Below are 19,649 nucleotides of genomic sequence, written 5' to 3'. Positions count from 1 at the left end.
ATTCTGGGTCTCTCAGTGAAGGATCTGTTTTCCCCCATCCTTCCCAATGGGCAGCTGTCATTAATCTCCTACCTCCTCTACTGTTGCTTTTTCTTATTTGCTATGTGAAATTTTAGAAAGAAATTATGTAACTGTGAGGAAAGCATGAGAAAGGTTACCTTAGTTTATTTAGTTGATCCCCTTCTCAATTCCTAATATCTCAGACACTTGTTGCCATGTTTTACTTAATCTTCAATATATTTTATTTAAAAAAAAAAAAAACATTAACAGTACATTTTGGTCTGAAGTGGTCCCATTGCTAAAAATGCCAGGTGCTAGTTGTAATTCTGGCTTTAAAACCGAAACCCCAAATGTTTAATAAATTAAAAAACAAAACAAAAGAAAAAAAACTAGTTGCCATTCTACTCCAAACCAACTAGCCTAGGGGAAGAGGCCAGAGAAAGGAGGCAGTAAGATCTTGGACCTGTGACTACAGGGACAGCTGGCAGAGAAGTAACACAAAGACCGTCTGAGCAGTCCCCAATATGGCCCCCACTTTTTGGCAGAGGTAGGGTAAGGGTCATGTGTACCCTCCTACACTTAGTTCATGTGCATCTTCGGAAAGAAAAAGTTAAAGTCAGCTCAGCTTTGGTTTCTGGTCCAAGTTAGGGAGCTTAGAAAGGTGAGCCTTGGTCCAGCTTTGGCAGAATGAGGCCCACAGATGGGACAGTAAGGCACGACCCTGGCTCTGGAGGTCAGGGAGTCAAAGGCAAACAGCTAGGGCCAAATTCCGAAGGATAAGGAATGTGAGTTTGTAATCCCCACCCCCAGGGCTGAGGAAGGGTCTTGAAAGCAATAGAAAGGATGACTTGGAAATAGACCGTCCCCCTCTAACAAAGACTAACCAATCTCCCCAGGTAGAGACGTGGGGATAGGTTGGTTAGGATTTGGTTTAAAGGCAACTGGGTGACAAGCAGAGGGTAGGGGCACAGAGAAGAACTCGCCTCTGGCTTTCTCCTTCCTCTCCAGAGCTGAAGTGACCCTGTGGGGAGGTGGGCTAGTTCCTTGGCTTTACACATTAATCTGAGGGGGAGCAGGGACACGGTTCAGTCATTTTTACGATGGTTGTTGTTGAGGATGGGGTGGCCATTGGCTAGGGCCCGGCTCTTTGCTCCTCCCCCACCTGTAGCCTCCTCGCCCTCTGAGCTCTCTGTTTCTTCCCGGTCACTGCGTTCATCTTCTACCTGCTGTGGAAAGGGATAAGAAGGGTTACTTGATGTCCTCAAACCCCAAAATACTGCCTCTCTGTGTGGGCTTGTTCCGGCTGTTCCCAGGGCCCCACAGTAGTTTTTTAGAGGGTTGCTGGTATGGGAGGGAGTTGGGACAGTTTTTAGAGTTGAGGGTAGTAGGGCCTACAGAATGGGGAGAGGGCTTTCACCTTTCCAGTTATGAACTTGTGGGCCATGCGCAAAATGAGGTAGGCCCAGAAGATATGCAGCATCTGTAACACTCCCATCATGGAATTGAAGAAGTAATAGCCAAAGAAGGCAGGATAGAGCTCCAGTGGGTACACCACAGTGCAATGCAGGATCCTGGCAACGGGAAGGGAGAGAATTGTCAACACAGAAAGGAAGAGGTTAAGATAGAGATAAACGGGAGGGCGGGGCAAGACTCCTGATTTCATGAGAACAGGAGTATAGTCTGGCCTCTACTCACCAGAAGGGTAGGATGACCAGTCGGGTGATGATGAAGACGATGGCAAAGACGATGAAGATGTTGTTGCAGGTGTTTTTCCATCCGGCATAGTTAAACATCTTGGCTGACTGCACAGACAGCCCCCATCCGTCATCATAGGCTCCTGACTCTCCCGTACACATTCACACATACACCCGTTACCACGCAGGCTCCGTGCCCCCACCTCCTTGGTCCCAGGAATGTCACACAAACCCCAAAAGGAGATAGAGGGACAAGGGAACCTGCACCAGGGTCTCTGGGTGTGAAGAAATGTCCAGAAAGCCTGACCTCTAGCAGGTAGTCGGAAGAGTCGTGCAGAGCCATGATGAGAGTCCCCGCTCGGATGTAATTGGCGAACCAGGAGAAGCTGATGAGGATGATGGTGGCCACGTGGTGGATGATCTGCTCCTTGAAGTCCTGCAGAAAAGACGTAGGCTCCAGGGGACCTTTTCCTGTTCCCCGGCCCCCACTATTCCTTCTTCCTCCCCCTCACTTTTAGTTCCCCATATCCCACAGCTCCATCCAGGGCATCCAGAAATCCAAGTCGAGGCTATTCATCACAGCTTCATGTTGGCTTCTAGACTTAATGGCACAGCCCCTTGACCCACCTTTCGCTTGACGTCAGAGGCGATACTGAAGAGTAGGGACCAGTAGAAAGAAAGTTCAATCATGTAGTACCAATACTGGGAAGGGATGGTGCTCTGGGAGAGGAGAGAAGGAGAGATTAGATAAGGGGCCCCAGAGTGACTGGACCCCAGGTTTCACCTAACACCAGCTCCGCTAGCAGCCGAGATGAGTTTAGCACCATAACTCCAGTGCCTCTGGCATGTGTTCTAGAGATCATCTCTGAGCATCCTAGTCCTATGCTACCCTGCTTCTCCTCATCACCCCCATATAAGGAAGTCGAAACCCCATTTCATACCTGTATGGGATATCCCTCCCAAACTTTCTTCATGTCATAGAACCAGGGTTTCTGCAGAGAGATGATGACAGGTTAAAAGAGGAGGGACCCAAATTCTATGCTCCCCCCACCTTGCCGAAGACCCTGCTCCCACCTCCTAGTAACTCCCACTCACATCCACAATGACAGCCATGCCGGCAATGAAAGCAATCAGGTAGAACGTGAACCTCCAGCTGGAAGAGGAAGCGGAAACAGCTAGGACAGTGGGGTGGGAGAAGGGCACAACCCCCAAGTACCCCAGAGATCCTCAGGAATATCATGAAGAACCAAACTGAGGGAGATCTTGCCCTGCACACAGCCATTGCCCACCCGTCCCAGCAAGATACATCAGACTTCCCTCTGCTTCTCCAACCTCCCCCACCTGGCTTCTCGGAACTTCTTGAGGAGACTGGGCCGGTCCTGGTTGCGACGGCGGCGGAACCAGCGCTCTACCTGGCGGCCAGAGAGCCCACTCTGCCGGGACAACAGCTCTACCTCTGCCTGGGTGTAGGGAAGAAGCCCATCCATCACATTGCACTTCAGAACTCAGCAGTGCCCTCACCCTCCCACCTCCTCCAAGTATTAACCTTGCATTAAGCCTGTACCACTGCTTCCCCATCTCTTCACCCACCAGTAATGATATTCCTACCCATTCCATTTCCCTCCCCACTAGAACTCAGTAACTCCTAAAGCAGGTCTGCAGCTCACCTGTTTGGGATGCTTGCCGCCGGTCAGGTAGAAATGCTCCAAGGTGGGGTTGGGAGGGGCCCGCAGCCGAGTTTTCTCCTTTACATTCAGGAGGGCGGCCAGTGGTGTGGCCACGTAACTGGGGAAGGGAAATGAGTGAGAAGCACCTCACTGTCTGGGTAGCCCCTAAGCTGGGAGGGGAAAGGACTGCAAGCTCAGACACTTTATGCTGGGCCTCAGTATCCTGGCAATCCCCTCTCTGGCCTCCGAGGGCTGCTCATAGCTGACAAAGCTGCCTGTGTTCACAAGTGACCAGGCCGGGTGGAGGGTGAGAACAAATAGCCATTGACAGAAAGGGCCCGGGGTGCTGAGCCCTCAGGAAGACAATGCTGCCTTCAGTGGGGGACACACGGTAGGCAGGGACCTGGGTGGCCAGAACACCAGGGTCTAGGACCAATGAAACAGCAAGAGACAAACTTGAAGTGCAAGCAAAAGTGTGGCTGGCAGCCAGGGAAGGCATGGGGGTGGGCTGGTATGCTCACAGCTCAAAGAAGTATCGAACGATGAGGAAGAGCAAAGCCAGGGGGAGTGTGATATAGAGGTCTGAGGCTTTGGCGTAGACACGTCCATCTCGGTCTTCTAGGTCAGCCCAGGTTAAGTTCACAGGCAGCCACAGCCGTTCCCACCAGAAGTAGTCATACAAGGTCTGGAGCATCCTGAGTGAGGAGGAGGGGAATATAAAGGGCATTAAAGGGACAGCCACGGGGGAGAAACAGATGACAGTTTTTATGGTTTAACAAAAGGAGCAGGGGGCAGAGACTCAAGCCCTGGGCTCAGGTCCTGGTCATGTGACCTTGGACAGATCAGTTTCCTCATCTGTGATATGATAACTTTCCAACTAACATTTACTATTTACAGCAACTGAAGGTAACCCCCACCCCCAAGAAGTCCCGATTCCCTAGAATTAAGAATGTCAGGTTTCCTGCCAGTTTGCTATCCCAGCATGGAGGACAGGCAGGATCTGGTCCTAGGAGCTATAGCCAACCAGCCCCTTCCCTGACTCTCCAGCCACCACATCCAGTCCCCGCCCCCCACCCCATCCCCCTAAACAACTGCACGCTTCCTCGCCGGGTAACTTCAAAAACAGATTTCAAGGCTGGAGCAAACCTTCTCTTCCCTTTCCCTACAACCCATAGTCCCTAGGGGAATTAAGAGGCCAGAATAAAGCAAAATTATGTCCCCAAATGGGCTGAGCACGAAGACCATCAGTGGGCTACTGCACACAAGATGAACACCATGCCAAGCCTCCCAATTCCTCCACAGAAAGCACAAGAATCCTATCAGAAGTGTCCTTTCAGAAACAAAGTGAAGGCAAAGCTGCAGAGGCCAGAGAATCGAGACAGCAGACCAAGAGACCTGGTGGAATGCGCAGCTATCGCTTATTAAGGCGTACCTAGGAAATAAAACACTGGCCTGCAGGGAAAGGCCCGTCACCGCGCCCTCAGCTCAGGAAAGAGCCGCTGCTTTCCCCGCTCCCCCTTTCCGCCACTGAAAGAGAAAGGTCCTGACGAGGAGGGGCAGTGACCCCCTGGACACTCTCAATGAGGGAGGGAATGGTCTGTGGCCCGGGAGGGGCCAGCGGCTGCTTGGAGCTGAGAGAAGCAGCAAGATGGTCCTGAAGAGCCAGGGATGCTGGAACCAGTACACCTGGCAGTCTGGGGACGGAGCAGTGAACGCCGGCAGGATGGCGAGGGCAGTACTTTCCAGACTCCCTGCCCCTCGTCCCCCAGGAGGCGGGAGAGGTGGTGCCATTCAGGCTGGCCTTGGCACTACAAGCTGACACAGAAGGAAGGTGGTCGCGTGTCCCCGCCTCCCACACGCGCACCAGGGAGGAAGGAAGGAAAGTGGAGAGATTGTTCTCCCCTGTGACCTGGAGACCAGCGGGGGCCCCGGGCGGGAGACTGAGCAGACAGGTCACAGCGGCAGAGCGGAGCCGGGCTGGTCCTCCGGCCGCTCCTCCGGCTGTTCCACCCCCACCCACCACAGGAGCACTTGCGAAATCCCTCGCGGCCTGTCACGGGTCGGTATTCCAGCTCAAGGACTTTACCCTCTTGTCCCCACTCCAGCTCACTCCTCTCTCAGATGAAATCAGAGGTCAGCACTGACAAAGGAGCTTCAGCTCCGCCTCCCCCCAATAGCACCCGTGGGTGCCTACGTTCGTAACGTACTCACATGTACACACACACACACACACACACACACACACACACATTCCAGGCCTTGGCTCACGAGGGCACAGCCGCTTCCTTCTCTACCTTCGTCAGAATAAATATTTAATTAAAGAGATGGAAGCCCTCAACTGAACAAAATCAAACATAGTTATCCACAATGGAACGTTTCCCACACAACCACGCACACACTCACACTTTTTCCCCCCCCGAGGAAAAGTGGCAGAAAACATAGTAGAGAAGGATCAAGACAATGCCAAGATGTGGTGGCACCCCTGGCTCCGCCTCCCCTTGGCCCCCCCCCCCCCCCTTTGCTTAGCCTGACTGGAGGTGTCTCTTGGAGTCCAACTTGCCCTCCAGTGAGATCCATAGCCAAGGGTAGAAACAGGCCTAAGTGTTGGGCCCCATCCCCACCCTGGTCAGTGGAAAGCAGCAGGGAAGTTTCTCTTGACAGGAACATCTTGGGGATTAAAGATTCAGAGGGGTCCTGCAGGGAGGGGGGAGCCCCTCTCTCCGATTCCTGTGCCCCAGGAATGCCTGCTGCCAGTCTTATCCCTACAAAGGAAGTGAGGAGCTGGGGAGGTAGGCAAGGACTGTGTCAGACAGTGGTCAAGGACAAGTGCCCGGACAATGCCGCTACCTCAGCCCCAGGACCAAATACACCTCCCTCCGTCCAGCTCTGGCAGGAAGACGGGGTGAGCGGTGAGCAGGAAAGCAGGATGTGTCAGGCCTTCAGAGATGCGGACTAATGGGGGCTCTCCCACACCTGGGTTCCAGGCTTTCTGTGACCACAGCCTTCCCTGGCTGCCTAGTCCTTCCATTAGCAGAGGAGCACTATCCCATCCCCTCCTCCCCCCAACACACACACACCTTGCCCAGCAGAGAGACACCAGACTCCGCAGGCAGGGTCTGGACTTGGATGGAGGGGGAGGGCAGACAGCAGGGGCTCCCAGCTGGCCTGGCTTACACATCCCACAGAACCAACAGGTCTGCTCCCGACCCAGGTGGCAGCCCTGGAGGCTTCTTGGCACCAGCACACCGAGCCAGGCAAGGGATCCCATAAACAAAAGGCTGGGGCAAGAAAGCGGGGTGTGTACTGAGGACAGGGAGCCGACCTGCTTTTCCAGGCCCTCTTGGCCCTCAGGGCAGTTCCTTGATTTTCTGGTAGAGAAAAATCACACCTACTGATACTTTTTCCACTCACAGAATTCACTCACCTCACAAGCAGGAAGAGACAATAGGGGATGTGGGGGGGGGGGATGTCTGTCTGTCTGTGTCTCACACACACACACACACACACACACACACACACACACACACACCTGCCACAGAGACACAGATGCCACTTTCTGAGGCACAGGCTGGAGAGGAGCCAGCAAAGCAGGGATTTCATGGGCATTGGGTTACCAGGAACTTGAGCTCGGCTCAGCCCAGTCCCCACCCTTCGCCCCAACTCTGACTGCCTCCTCCCAGACCTTCCCAGATGGACGAGAAGGGGCAGAGGGTCCTCATGGGGGCTTGTACACCCAGAGTGCTGGCTGGGAGGGCAGACGACTGAGTCTGCGAGAAAGTAATCTCAGAGACCGAATGTGAGAACAGCCCGCCGGCTCTCGGAGCTTGGAGGAACAACTGAGGAAAACGTAATCGGGTCAGCAAGGGAGAAGAGTGACAGGAGAGGGTCCCACGGCTCCCAGCTTCCACGGAAGCTTGAGGAACAGCCAACAAGAAGTGGAAGAGGCCCTGACCGGTGAGGCTCAGCGGATAGAGCGTCGGCCTGCGGACTGAAGGGTCCCGGGTTCGATTCCGGTCAAGGGCATGTATCTTGGTTGCGGGCACATCCCCGGTGGGGGGTGTGCAGGAGGCGGCTGATCCATGTTTCTCTCTCATCGATGTTTCTAACTCTCTATCCCTCTCCCTTCCTCTCTGTGAAAAGTCAATAAAATATATTTTTTTAAAAAAAGAAGTGGAAGAGTACCCGATCATCTTCCTTGTTGGAAACCTCTCAGGTGGTAAACCAGAAGGCTGCGAGCAATGGGTGAAGAGGTGCCACCGCTCCAGGCTGAGGACAGGCCCCCACATCTAGCTTGTCTAGACCCCCCACCCTCCTACTGCATAAGGCTACTGCCCCAAGGGGCAGGGAGAGGCAGGTAAGCGGCCGTGCTGAAGGGCACAGTAAAGGAGCAGCCGAGGCCGGTGAGGGAGACAGGCAGGCCTTTCCTCCCGGGGGAGGCTGGCCAGGGGCCCCAGTGCGGGGAGTGGATTGTGGGGCACCACGGGAGGCAGGAGGCTCTCTTTAGAACAATCACTGTATGATCGGGACCGGGCGCTGAAGGATGTCTCTGTAGACAAGTCCTCACCCCTAGGCGCCCCATCACAAGTGCAGTCAGCCCCCCAGATGCAGGCCCGATCCCCTGGGCGGTGGTGTGGGATGGCAACCCCTCCAACACAGATGTGGGAGGACTGCCCGCTGGAGGCCGTCCCCGATTCGATTCTCTGGGGAGAGGGGGGCTCATTCCACTCCTCGGGATTCTCAGAACCCCCAGCCTGGGGCTGAGACCAGGTTTGGATGCCAGGAGCCAGGCTTGGGGTGAGAAAAGAAACCCCCAAACTCAGGCCAAAAGTTCGTGCCACACACCTGTAATTAACCTACTTGCCAGGGAACCTCCGGGCCAGTCATTAGCAAGATGTGGTCCAGAGAACCAGTTTCTCCAGCGGCTCCCCCTCCACCCCAGCCACACACACCCCATAACGGTTTAGGAGCCTTGCCCTTGGGGGGCCGGGCGGACTCCCTGAGCCACTCCTTCCCGTTTCCCGTTAAGCACATGGGCGCTCCGACCGCCCTCCCGAGTGGCCAGAGGGCGCCGGTAAGGAGGAAAAGCAGCGAGACCCCGCTCGCCCCTCCCACTGTCGCCGCGGGAGCCGTCCGGGCCGGGCCGGCGCCGCGGGGCCCTGCCGGCGGGGGCTCTCGCGCAGAGAGTCGCCCAGCCTGCCTGACCCCCCACCAAGGGCGCCGCGCCCCGGAGCCCCACCTCCCGGCCCCTACCTGTTGCCCCGGAGGCCTCTCCGCGCTCAGGCGGCGCGTCCCGGGACGCAGAGGCGCCCGGCCGCCTGCCCTCCGGCGGCGCTGGGGCCGCGCGCCCTCCCAGGCCCCCGCCGTGAGCGCGCCCGGCGGAGGCCCCGCGCCCTCGCGCCCCGCCCGGCGCCCCGCTCCCTTTCCCCCTCGGGCCCCGCTCCGCCCGGCCGGGCCTCTCCGCGAGCTGCGTCGGGGCGGCCCCCGGTCCTGCCAACTTCCCCACGGCCGCGGCCCCCCACCCTGCGCGCAGTGCCCCGGACCCCGGGCCGGGGTCCCCACTCACTCGGCGGCGGCGGGGCGCGGGGCTGGCGGGGCCGGGAGCCGCTGCTCCGTCTCTCCTCTCCGCGCTCCGGGCCCCTCCGGACTGGCTCGGCCCGTCCTCTCCTCCCCCTTCCGCCCGCCGCCAGCCCGCTCCCTCCCTCCTTCCTCCTCCTCCCGCCGCGGGCCGAGCCCAGCTGAGCAGAGGCCGAGCCCAACCCGGGGAAGAAAGGCCGCGAGCCACCGCGGAGCCGGGAGACTGGGCGTGGGCCTGCGGCCGGCCCGGGAAAGGAGAGGAGGGCGGGCGCGGGCCGGGGCCTCGGCGGGGTGGCCGCGCCCAGCCCCCGCTCCGCCCGCGCCTCCGGCCTCGGGACCCCGGCCCCCGGGCCGCGCCCGCAGGGATCGCCGCGCCGGAGGCCGTGCAGGCTCTTCCAGCCTCTGTCTCTCAGTTAGGGGTGCGGTGCAGCCCTCGGGGACCCCGGATCTGACCCACGAGGTGCCCGGGGATCCGGGGCGCCGGAGGGGCGATACCTCTGCCCCACCCAACGCGCCTCCAACTGCGTTCCGAGACCTCAGCCTGGCGGCGCCCCCCCTGCCCCGCGGATTGCCACACTTCCCACCTCCAGCCCCACTGGGCAGCGGAGGGAGGAAGGAGTCCCGGCTCCCGCGGGCGCAGCCCCGGGGCGTCCGGCCCAAGTGCAGGGCGCCCAGGCCGAGCGCCCCTCCAGGGCCGACCAGGCAGCCCTTCCCAGCGCCGAGCCCGCGCCCCCTAGGGCGTCCCCACCCGCCCCGCCGCCATAAGACCCACGGCGTTTCCACCCCAGAGCTGGGCAGCCTTCCCCCGGTGGCACCCGTACCCTGCCGGTAGACTCTGCAAGAGCCAACCCCCAACTTTTGTTTTGTAAAGTGCATTCGAGTTTCCAGTCTACATCACACTTACCCAAGGTCACATTAAAAAATGTTTTTCACTTAGCCTGATAAAAATCGGCATTTCAGGAAGATGCAACGTGTTCATCCTAGAAAACTGTCCTTGACTCCTAGTGTGGGCAGAGTGTGACTCAGATGTGTTTGGGGGTTTGTTTAGAAAGAGAGCTACAACTGTTGACTGCACGGAGCGGCAACAGTGTTTTGCCTTGATGAAATGTTGCCGGTTTTCTATTGCCACCGTTACGAGCTCGGGGGAGCTTGTTGCATGGTTTATCTAGTCAAGTTCAGGTGCTCTGGCAGCTCTTTCAGGAAGGAGTGTGACACCCCTCCTTCCTCTCCCCGCCCCCCCTCCCCCCCACACACACACACTTATCCAGTTTGGGAGCTTGGCCTCCCCAAAGCCTCCTTCCGGAGAGGTACGGAGGCAGAAGCTGACTGATTTCCATCCTGTTTGTTCATTTGCTCTTTGCAGTGGGACCCCGGGCCCAGGCCCACCTCCCCCTGAACCAGCCCAGGGGATTCTACCTTTTTTAGCCCCAGACCAGCCAGTTCCCAGCAACTCCTCCAGCCCCGTCTTCCTTTGCCCCGGGGCTGAACAACTCCCTTATTAGCAAATCCTATGTCTTTGGACCCCTTGGTAACTGCCCCTCCCTCCACCTGCCAATTCCAAAGTTCCCTCTACCTTTCTTCAGCGCCTCCCGGAGAGTCCTCCTCTCCTACACAACCACACGCTTCTACACGCTCCTGGCAAAGTGTTAAAAACCCCCACGCCGAAATACGTTATCTGTGTTAAAGAACAGAATTCAACTGAGTCAATGTGACTATCGATTCCTTTGTAGTAAGGTGCCAGCAAGGTTCCAGGGCCTCCTCTCTGGGCCACGGCTAACCTTGGGTTCCTCTCCAACTCCTCCCCACACCTCTGTCCTACTTGGCTCCCCTCCTTTAGCTCCTGAACCCTTTTCTCAGGCAGCTTTTCTAGGAGCCAGGCTTTCCCAAGTTCCTCACCCAACTTTTCAAAGGATCCCCCCCACCCCACCCCAGGACTGAAGACCAGTTCGCCTTTTTTTTTTTTTGTTTTAAGATCCCAGTGGGGAGGGGAAGTTTTGGGACAGCAGTTAGCTTGCCAAGGCCTGACAAATAAAGATAAGAGGGTGTGCGGCCCCTGCCCCAGGAGACAAGGGAGAAAGTGGATGGAGAAGAGAAAACCTCACCTCAGTCAGCATAAGAATGGTGCCACCAGTTCGGTCAGCATCATTGGGTCACACACTACCACACACACACACACACACACACACACACACACACACACACACACACAGAGGCCTTGGCTGGACCAGGAGATTTTGACCACCGCCCTTCTGACCCACCCGCACTGTCCCCCCCCCCCGCCCCCCCCCCCCCCCCGCCCCGCTGCCATAGCCACACCCACAATGCCCCAAGCTGCCCGCCTTGCTGTGACTCACTTCCTCTATAAGGGCTGCTGAGGTGTCCGGAGGCAGAGGACTCGGCCAGGCACAGGGCCAGGCCTGCAGCCTGGGATTTAGGTATCTGGGCAGGCTTCTAGGGCGGGCAAGCACATGGACCCCCGTTGTGGAAAGGGGGCCTTCCCAGGTAAGGCTGGCTGGTAGAAACCTGTTTGAGCAAAAAGAAGTTGAGCTCAGCTAACCCCTGAGCAGAGGGATTCAGGTGCCAGGAGTGCTGGAGAGAAAAGTTTTCTTACAAGAGGAAAAATTGCCAGGAGGGATTTCTGTGTTTTCTGAAATTATTCAATGCAAAGTGTAGTCATGTGCCGCATAACGACGGCTCAGTCCGTGAGGGACCACAGATGCAAAGTTGTCCTATGGCATTATAATGGGGCTGAAAAAGCCCTGTCACCTAGTGACCTCATAGCCGTCTGAACATCCTCCTAGTCACTAGGAGGACCCAGTGCCAATGTTGCAAAAACCGACAAGCCTGTGATGGCGGCGGCAAACAGCTTGGACCTGGGTGTGAATGAGGAAGGCCTGGGGGGCTCCCAGGCGGTTTCTGAGGAGCTGGTTAATGAGAAGCTGCTGGTGCTGGAGCAGGAACACCCAGCTGAGGAAGTAAAAGAAAAGGAAACGGCAGAAGAGGAAAACGAACTCCCAAAATGTTCAATCAAGGGTTTGGCAGACGCTTTCAAAGACTTCAACAAGCTCCTGACAACATTTTGAAAACGCCAACACCGAAATACGTTACCAGGTGTACCGGTTAATAATGCGGATTTTACAATCCAAGAAAACACGATAATTTCAAGAGAAACATCAAAAGTGCTTTACTCAAAGTAATGTCCATCGCTAGCTGCACATTTCCCCCCATCTTTCAGGTAATTTGTGGATACATTCCCAATAGAGCTTTTCTTGTTTTGAGGCAGACCATTCAGAGACCCAATTTTCCACTTCTTCTACGTTTTGAAGTGCTGCTCAGAAAGTGCGTGTGCCATCGATCGGACAAGTGGTCATCTGAAGGAGCAAGGTCTGGTGAATTCGGCGGGTGGATAAAAACTTCCCAGGCAGCCGAGACCGGTTTGGCTCAGTGGATAGAGCACCAGTCTGCGGACTCGGGGGTCCTGGGTTTGATTCCGGTCAAGGGCATGTACATTGGTTGCAGGCACATCCCTGGTGGGGGTTGTGCAGGAGGCAGCTGGTGATGTTTCTCTCTCATCGATGTTTCTGGCTCTCTATCCCTCTCCCTTCCTCTCAGTAAAAAATCAATAAAATATATTTTTTTAAAAAACACACACCAAAAAAAAAAACAAACTTCCCAGGCAAGATCTTCTAACATGTCTTTAACTGGTTTTGAAGTGTGTGATGGTGCGTCATCATGAAACAAAATTACTTTGCTGTGTCTTCTGGCACATTCTGGTGGTTTTGTGATCAAAGCGTGGTTCAAATTGATTATTTGTTGCCGATTGCGATCAGTATTAACAGTTTCACCTGGTTTTAGAAGCTCATAATACACCACACCTTCCTGATCCCACCAAACTCAGAACATTGACTTCTTTCTGAAGTGATTTGGCCTTGCAGTCCATGTTGATGGTTGACCTGGATCAACCCATGATTTTGTTCATTTGGGATTCTCAAAATAAAACCACTTTTCATTTCCAGTCACAATTCGATGCAAAAAAAGGCTTTCTTTTGTGCCGTGGAAGCAACATTTTACTGATGACTTTTCGGTTTTCCATTTGTCTTTCGTTCAGTTGATGTGGCACCCATTTCCTTCCTTTAAAATCTTTCCCATTGCTTGTAAATGATCGGGAATTGTTTGCTGAGCAACGTTTAATCTTTCTGCAAGTTGTTTTTGAGTCTGACACGCATCTTCATCCAATAATGCTTGTAATTGTTGGTCTTCAAACTTTTTCAGTTGACCTGGACGTTCTTTGTCTTTCACATTGAAATTGTCACTTTTAAAGCGTTTAAACCAGGGTTCACAAGTATCTTGAGATGGAGCACGTTCACCATAAGCTTCCCGAAGTATACGATAACTTTCAGCAGCACTTTTCTTCAGAATAAAATAATGAATTAAAACTTTCTGCAAATGCTCTCTTTTTTTGGCATGAAATTTGACATTTTTAAGCGTAAAAATATCTATGATGTTAACACCTTCAGAAAATTTGACACAAAGTTGTTGTTTTTTTTTAATATTTTTATTAATTTCAGAGTGGGATGGAGAAGGAGAGATAGATAGAAACGTCAATGATGAGAGAGAATCACTGATTGGCTGCCTCCTGCACGCCCCCCACTGGGGATCGAGCCCACAACCTGGGCATGTGCCCTTGACTGGAATTGAACCTGGGACCCTTCAGTCCGCAGGCTGAGCCAAACCAGCTAGGGCTGACAAATGAAGTTTTGAAGCGTGTTGTCAATACAACAAAATAGCATACATATCAAATCGCATATATATCAACATATGTGTAACTCCATCTATTGAAAAAATTCCGCATTATTAATTGGTACTGGTTAGTAATGCAGAACTCTATGTACTGGTTAGTAATGCGGAATTTTTCTATACCGGTTAATAATGAGGAATTTATCTGTGTTAAAGAACAAAATTCAACTGAGTAAATTTGACTATCGAATTCCTTTTTATTAAGGAATTCATAAATCTCATGAATGGGTCAGAATTCCACTTAGGAACTAGAAGGGTGCTCTGAGGGGTTGTGCAAAATGGAAGGTTTTTATAGGAAGAAAGAAGGTGGGACTAAGAAGTTTAAAAAGTGGATTTGTGTTATTTTAGGCAAAGATACTTTCCTTAGGAGAAAGCAGGGGGTCATATCCAGTTGATCGGGAAATTCTAGACTGATCTAAAATTTTACTCCTGGGTGAGGCTGAAACTACAATTAACTCCGTGGTGACGAGCCTTAGCAAAACTGACTCCATTTTGGCCTGTTTATTTTTATTTTTTTTAATGTCTGCTTACAAACAAATCTATGATAAGAAAGAAGAAGAAGAAGAAGAAGAAGAAGAAGAAGAAGAAGAAGAAGAAGAAGAAGAAGAAGAAGAAGAAGAAGAAGAAGAAGAAAGAAGGAGGAGAAGAAGAAAACCACCATGGACATATTTTTTTAAAAAATTCCTATTTCGCGAAATCGGTTTGGCTCTGGATAGAGCATCGGCCTGCGGACTCAAGGGTCCCAGGTTCGATTCCAGTCAGGGGCATGTACCTTGGTTGCGGGCACATCCCCAGTAGGGAGTGTGCAAGAGGCAGCTGATCGATGTTTCTCTCTCATCGATGTTTCTAACTCTCTATCCCTCTCTCTTCCTCTCTGTAAAAAAATCAATAAAATATATATTTTTTAAAAAGAATTCCTATTTCTGCCCTAGCTGGTTTGGCTCAGTGGACAGAGAGTCAGCCTGCGGACTGAAGGGTCCCAGGTTCGATTCTAGTCAGGGGCACATGCCTGGGTTGCAGGTTCAATCCCCAATGGGGGGCATGCAGGAGGCAGCCGATCAATGATCCTCTCTCATCATTGATGTTTCTATCTCTCTCTCCCTCCCTCTCCTTTTTTCTCTAAAATCAATAAAAACATTTAAAAAAAAAAAAAAGAAAAAGAATGCCTATTCCTCATGAAGAGCCTCAAGCAGGTATTCATCGTTATCAAAGGAGATGACAGGTCTGGGCCTGTGTTTGCCCATGAAGACTTTCCAGTGGGACAAGATGTGGAAGGGGAGACAGTAATATATTAATGACCCTGACCTGTGGAGGCCAAGGTTAATGTACGTGTTCGTGTCTTAGCTTTTAACAAAACATATTTCCTAAAAATTAAAAAATTTAAATAGCAAAATGTTTCTAGAATAAGGATAGAAAGAAAAAATATTTTTGGTCCTGGCTGGGTGGTATAATTGGTTGGAGTGTAGTCGTGTACATCAAAAAGGTTGTGGGTTGGATTCCCAGTCAGGGCATGTAACCAGGTTGTGGGTTCAATCCCTGGTCGGGGCCCATACAGGAGGCAGTGGATGTTTCCTTCTCACATGGACGTTTCTATCTCTCTCTCCCTTCTCTCTCTCTAAACACAAAAAATAAAAAAATAAAAAATAAAATAAAATCAATAAACATATCCTTGGGTGAGGATTAAATATATGTATATTTAATATACATACTAGTATTATAGCTATAAAATGTGTTTGTGTTTTAAGCTAAGTGTTATTACAAGAGTCAAAAAGTTAAAAAAAATTAAAAGTTTATAAAGTAAAAAACAGTAAGCTAAGGTTAATTTATTACTGAAGAAAGAAAAAAAATAAATAATTTTAGTGTAGCTTAAGTGTACCGTATTTATAAAGTCAGCATTGATGTCCCAGGCCTTCACATTCACTCACCACTTACCCAGAGTAACCTCCAGTCCTGCAGGCTCCATTCAGGGCAAGTGCCCTATCCAGGTGCACATTTTTTATTTTTTTACCACTTTTTTTTAATACATTTCTTTATTGATTTCAGAGAGGAAGGGAGAGGGAGATAGAAACATCAATGATGACAGAGAATCATTGATTGGCTGCCTTCTGCACACACACACACACATACACACACACACACACACACACACACCCCACTGGGGGTCGAGTCCGCAACCCTGGCATATGCCCTTGGCCAGAATTGAACCTGGGACCCTTCAGTCCGCAGGCCAACGCTCTATCCACTGAGCCAAACCGGTTAGGGCTTTTTATCACGTTTTTTGCTATACCTTTTCTATGTTTAGATACACAAATACTATTGTGTAACAACTGCCTACAGTATTCAGAAATGTAACATAGTATACAGACTTGTAGCCTAGAAGCAATAGGCTATACCATATAACCCATGTTCTAGATGTGCAATGGGCTAGGTTTGTGCAAGTACACTCTGTGATACTAATATTCCCACAAGGACAAAATCGCCTAACCATACATTTCTCAGAACCTACCCCCTTGGTTACGTTAAGCGACACATGACTGTATTTGTAGAAAAGCAAGATGGAGTTAACAGTTAAAGAGGTATTTATGAGTTACCAGCCGAGGCTGTATATATTACTGCTTGTCCTCCTGCGTTCCACTAAGAGGGACCCCAAATCAGCCATGCCTTGCTCTGAGTGATGAAGAAAACACTGGGAAGAAATGAGGAGACCCAGATGCTGATTCCAACGCCATGGCCTTGGGAAGTCACTCAGCCCCCTTGGGTTAGTAACCAGAGGGTGGTAGACCAGGTCATCTCTAGGATCGCCAGCTCTGAAATTCTAAACATCAGAGCATGGGGGTGGAAGGTGATTAGTAAACCTGAAAACAGCCTCGATCCGCCCTGGAGTTGAACAAAACAAAACCAAGGGACAGAAGAAGTGAGAGTCCACCAAGTTTCAGTGGAGCAACTATAAATGCATCACCCATACTCCTCACTCCTGGGCCACCAGGACGGTGCTTCTTCGACGTGACTGGCGTTCTGCCTGCCTTCTTCCAATGCGGAGTTCGGCTTGCAGGTCAGCCTGCAGTCCCGTGCAGAGGTTTGGACTGGAGAACAAGAGCTCTCTCTCCCTTCATTGCCCCCTAAGCCTGGGATGTATTCCCAGAAGAGACTCTGAAAGGCACAGAAAGCAGCAGGCTGTGTAGTCACTGTACTACGGTAAGCCAGCCTAGAACGGCCCCTGCCTATGTCCTGAGGCCGGTCTCAGTGGGGTCCCTGACCTGGCCTTCCTACCAAGTCCACTTAGGAACCTGAGGTCTTCGGGAGGCTGCATTCCCCAATAAGGGCACGATGAGGTTCTGATAGCTTGTGGAACCAGAACCTCGGAGACTTCATGTAACCGCTAGGGGGCTCTCGGTCCTCAGTGACTGCTGCTGCCCTCTTATGACCAGATAGGAGACTGGCAGGAAAGAAGTTGCAAAAGAGAGCCAAGGTTGGACTTCCTAGGGAGACAAGTTAATAACAGTTATCATTTTAAAATAACATTATAGCAATATTTATGATTACATATTAGTTAACATTTTGACGTGTGTACTTACCAGTCTGTGCCCAGCACTCTTCTAAAGTGCTTTACATGTATTACTTCATTTAATTCACACGTTCGCCTATAATATAAGCACTATTATTATCTCCATTTTGACGATGAGAAAACTAAGCACAAGAAAGTTTAAGGAAGTTGCCATGGTCACACTGCAGACCAGAATTCTCAGTCTAAAGAGTCTGGCTTCAGAAATGTTAGGGGCAGAAATAAAATATTGGGGACTAGCTATTCATTATAAGAAATATGAATCATACTCTGTTAACCATTATTGTTTCACTCTGATTGAAGAAACACGATCTGGATGCAGCCCATCCTCCTCATCTGAGAGCTACCTATTATCATCTACCTAATAAAAAGAGTAATATGCTAATTGACCATACCTTCATGATGCCCACCAGCCAATCAGGAGTGAGTATGCAAATTAACACAACAAAGATGGCTAAGGGCAGGGCTGGATGCTCTGGGCCTCTGAGCATAGTAGGAAGGCCCATTCTGGCACCAATCTTCGTGCATCGGGCTTCTAGTGGAAAGATTAATAACCTTGCTTCTGAAACTGGAGCCGCCAGCTCTTTGCGAGCCCCCAGACTTCATTGCCAGTAATAAGTAACCATTATACCCATTTTTATTCCTTTTGCCTACTTCCCATGTAATCTTTGTCCTTGAACCCCATATAAGCAGCTGGCTTATGGGGGAGTTTGCAGAGCAGATTTTTGTGGGTGACCTGCTGCTCTCCCATGCTGCCAGCATTATTGGAATAAATGCTCAGATATGATTTAACCCTGTCCCTGCTTAATTGGCACAAGTAGTGACAGGCAGCCTGGACCCATTGGTTGTCCGGTTTCAGAACCTCTTTTTAAACAATTGTGGAAACTAAGTCCCATTTTTCAGATTGCCAGGTAAAATACGGGCTGCTCAGTTACATTACAATTTCAGATAAACAACAAATAATTTGTTAGCATAAGTATATCCCATGAAATATTTGGGTCATACTTAATACCAACAAATTATGTGTTGTGTGTCTGAAATTCTAATTTAACCGGGTGTCTCGCATTTTTATTTACTAAATCTGGCAACCCTCATTTACAAGGCACTTTTTTCTCTGTCTGAGGCCATCCCCTATATAACCTCATTTAATCCTCCCAGAAAGCTTCTCAGGTGCCCCAGTGCAGAGCTGGGGCCTGAACCCATGTTCTCCAGCAAAAACCGGTGCATGTTTTCCAAGTTAACAGGAGAGAAAAGTAAGGAGCAGGGATTGGGCCCCGGAAATCTCCCTTCCTGGCGCGTCCCCAGCCCTGCTCTGATCGGTGAAGAGCTGCAGGCACCTCCTTATGTAGAAAAAACAGGGAGGTGCTTCCTGGGTTGGAACAGTGGCCGAGGAATGGAGACAGCGCTCTGGCTTCGGTGCCCAGCCCCCACTTGACCCCTCCAGGGAGGCAGGAAGGAGACTGCTCCCAGGCCCTGGGGAGCTGGCTGAGGTTCGAGTAACTGCCTGCTCTGGGGCCCCTGACGCTCCTCCCCAAGACTGTTCACCTGCTGCTCTGTGCACAGACAGCAGCCCAGAGCCCAGCTGCGGAGGTTGCATCACCGGCTGCTAACACAGGCCTGGCAGCCAAAAGGCAGCAGAAGGAATCTAGGAAACAGGGGCCCGGGGAGGGAGCCTCCCTTATCTCCCTGTTGCCCGTCGGGAGCATGGTACTTCTGTCCAGAGGGAACACCCTCTGCATTTTTCTCTCTTGACTCTGCCGATCTGCTCCCACCCCAAATACCTGTGCCCTTCCTTCCCCACAGATAGAAACAGTCCACTGGCCCTAACCGGTTTGGCTCAGTGGATAGAGCGTCGGCCTGCAGACTGAAGGGTCCCAGGTTCGATTCCGGTCAGGGGCATGTACCTTGGTTGCGGGCACATCCCCAGTAGGGAGTGTGCAGGAGGCAGCTGATCGATGTTTCTCTCTCATCGATGTTTCTGACTCTCTATCCCTCTCTCTTCCTCTCTGTAAAAAATCAATAAAATATATTTTAAAGAAAAAAGAAAGAAAGAAAGAAAGAAAGAAAGAAAGAAAGAAAGAAAGAAAGAAAGAGTCCACTGGCTGGCCCTGCCCGTCCCGGCTGGCTGACCCTAAAAAGGCAGTAGTCAAGGGAGTTTCTGGGCTGGGACCCCCTCTGGGGTGAAGGCTGGGGTGCCTTGCTGGTATGTGCCCCAACAGGTTTTTCTCTATCAGCCTGAAATCAGCCTGGAGCCTGTCTGACCTGCCCCCCCAGGGAGCCAGAGCCAGAGGCAGAGGCAGAGAGCCAGGTCAGAAGCTGGACTTGGAGTCTGGGCTGCGATGGTCCCACCTGGCC

At 51.9% G+C, this 19,649-nt stretch overlaps 1 protein-coding gene across 3 annotated transcripts; it reads right to left on the bottom strand.

Annotated features, from left to right (window-relative positions):
• Window positions 1–92: 92 nt before the first annotated feature.
• CERS2 (ceramide synthase 2) lies at window positions 93–9,098 on the bottom strand. Of its 3 annotated transcripts, none has more exons than XM_054711618.1 (11): window positions 8,925–9,098; window positions 3,883–4,056; window positions 3,362–3,479; window positions 3,036–3,154; window positions 2,790–2,847; window positions 2,636–2,686; window positions 2,322–2,414; window positions 2,002–2,130; window positions 1,696–1,802; window positions 1,418–1,571; window positions 93–1,223 (listed from the first exon to the last, which is right to left on the bottom strand). In XM_054711618.1, the coding sequence occupies exons 2-11, from the start codon at window positions 4,053–4,055 to the stop codon at window positions 1,086–1,088; spliced, it is 1,140 nt and encodes a 379-aa protein (XP_054567593.1). In that variant the 5' UTR covers window position 4,056; window positions 8,925–9,098; the 3' UTR covers window positions 93–1,085. The 3 variants fall into 3 exon arrangements, with proteins under 3 accessions (XP_054567593.1, XP_054567591.1, XP_054567592.1); XM_054711616.1 differs by having other exon boundaries at window positions 94–1,226; window positions 8,925–9,096; XM_054711617.1 differs by lacking the exon at window positions 8,925–9,098 and adding an exon at window positions 8,612–8,629 and having other exon boundaries at window positions 94–1,226.
• Between the last annotated feature and the right edge of the window lie 10,551 nt (window positions 9,099–19,649).

Source organism: Eptesicus fuscus, chromosome 22 (assembly GCF_027574615.1).
Source record: "Eptesicus fuscus isolate TK198812 chromosome 22, DD_ASM_mEF_20220401, whole genome shotgun sequence".
In the NCBI taxonomy this organism is placed as follows: domain Eukaryota; kingdom Metazoa; phylum Chordata; class Mammalia; order Chiroptera; family Vespertilionidae; genus Eptesicus; species Eptesicus fuscus.
This window is presented reverse-complemented; position numbering and strand designations above follow the sequence as displayed.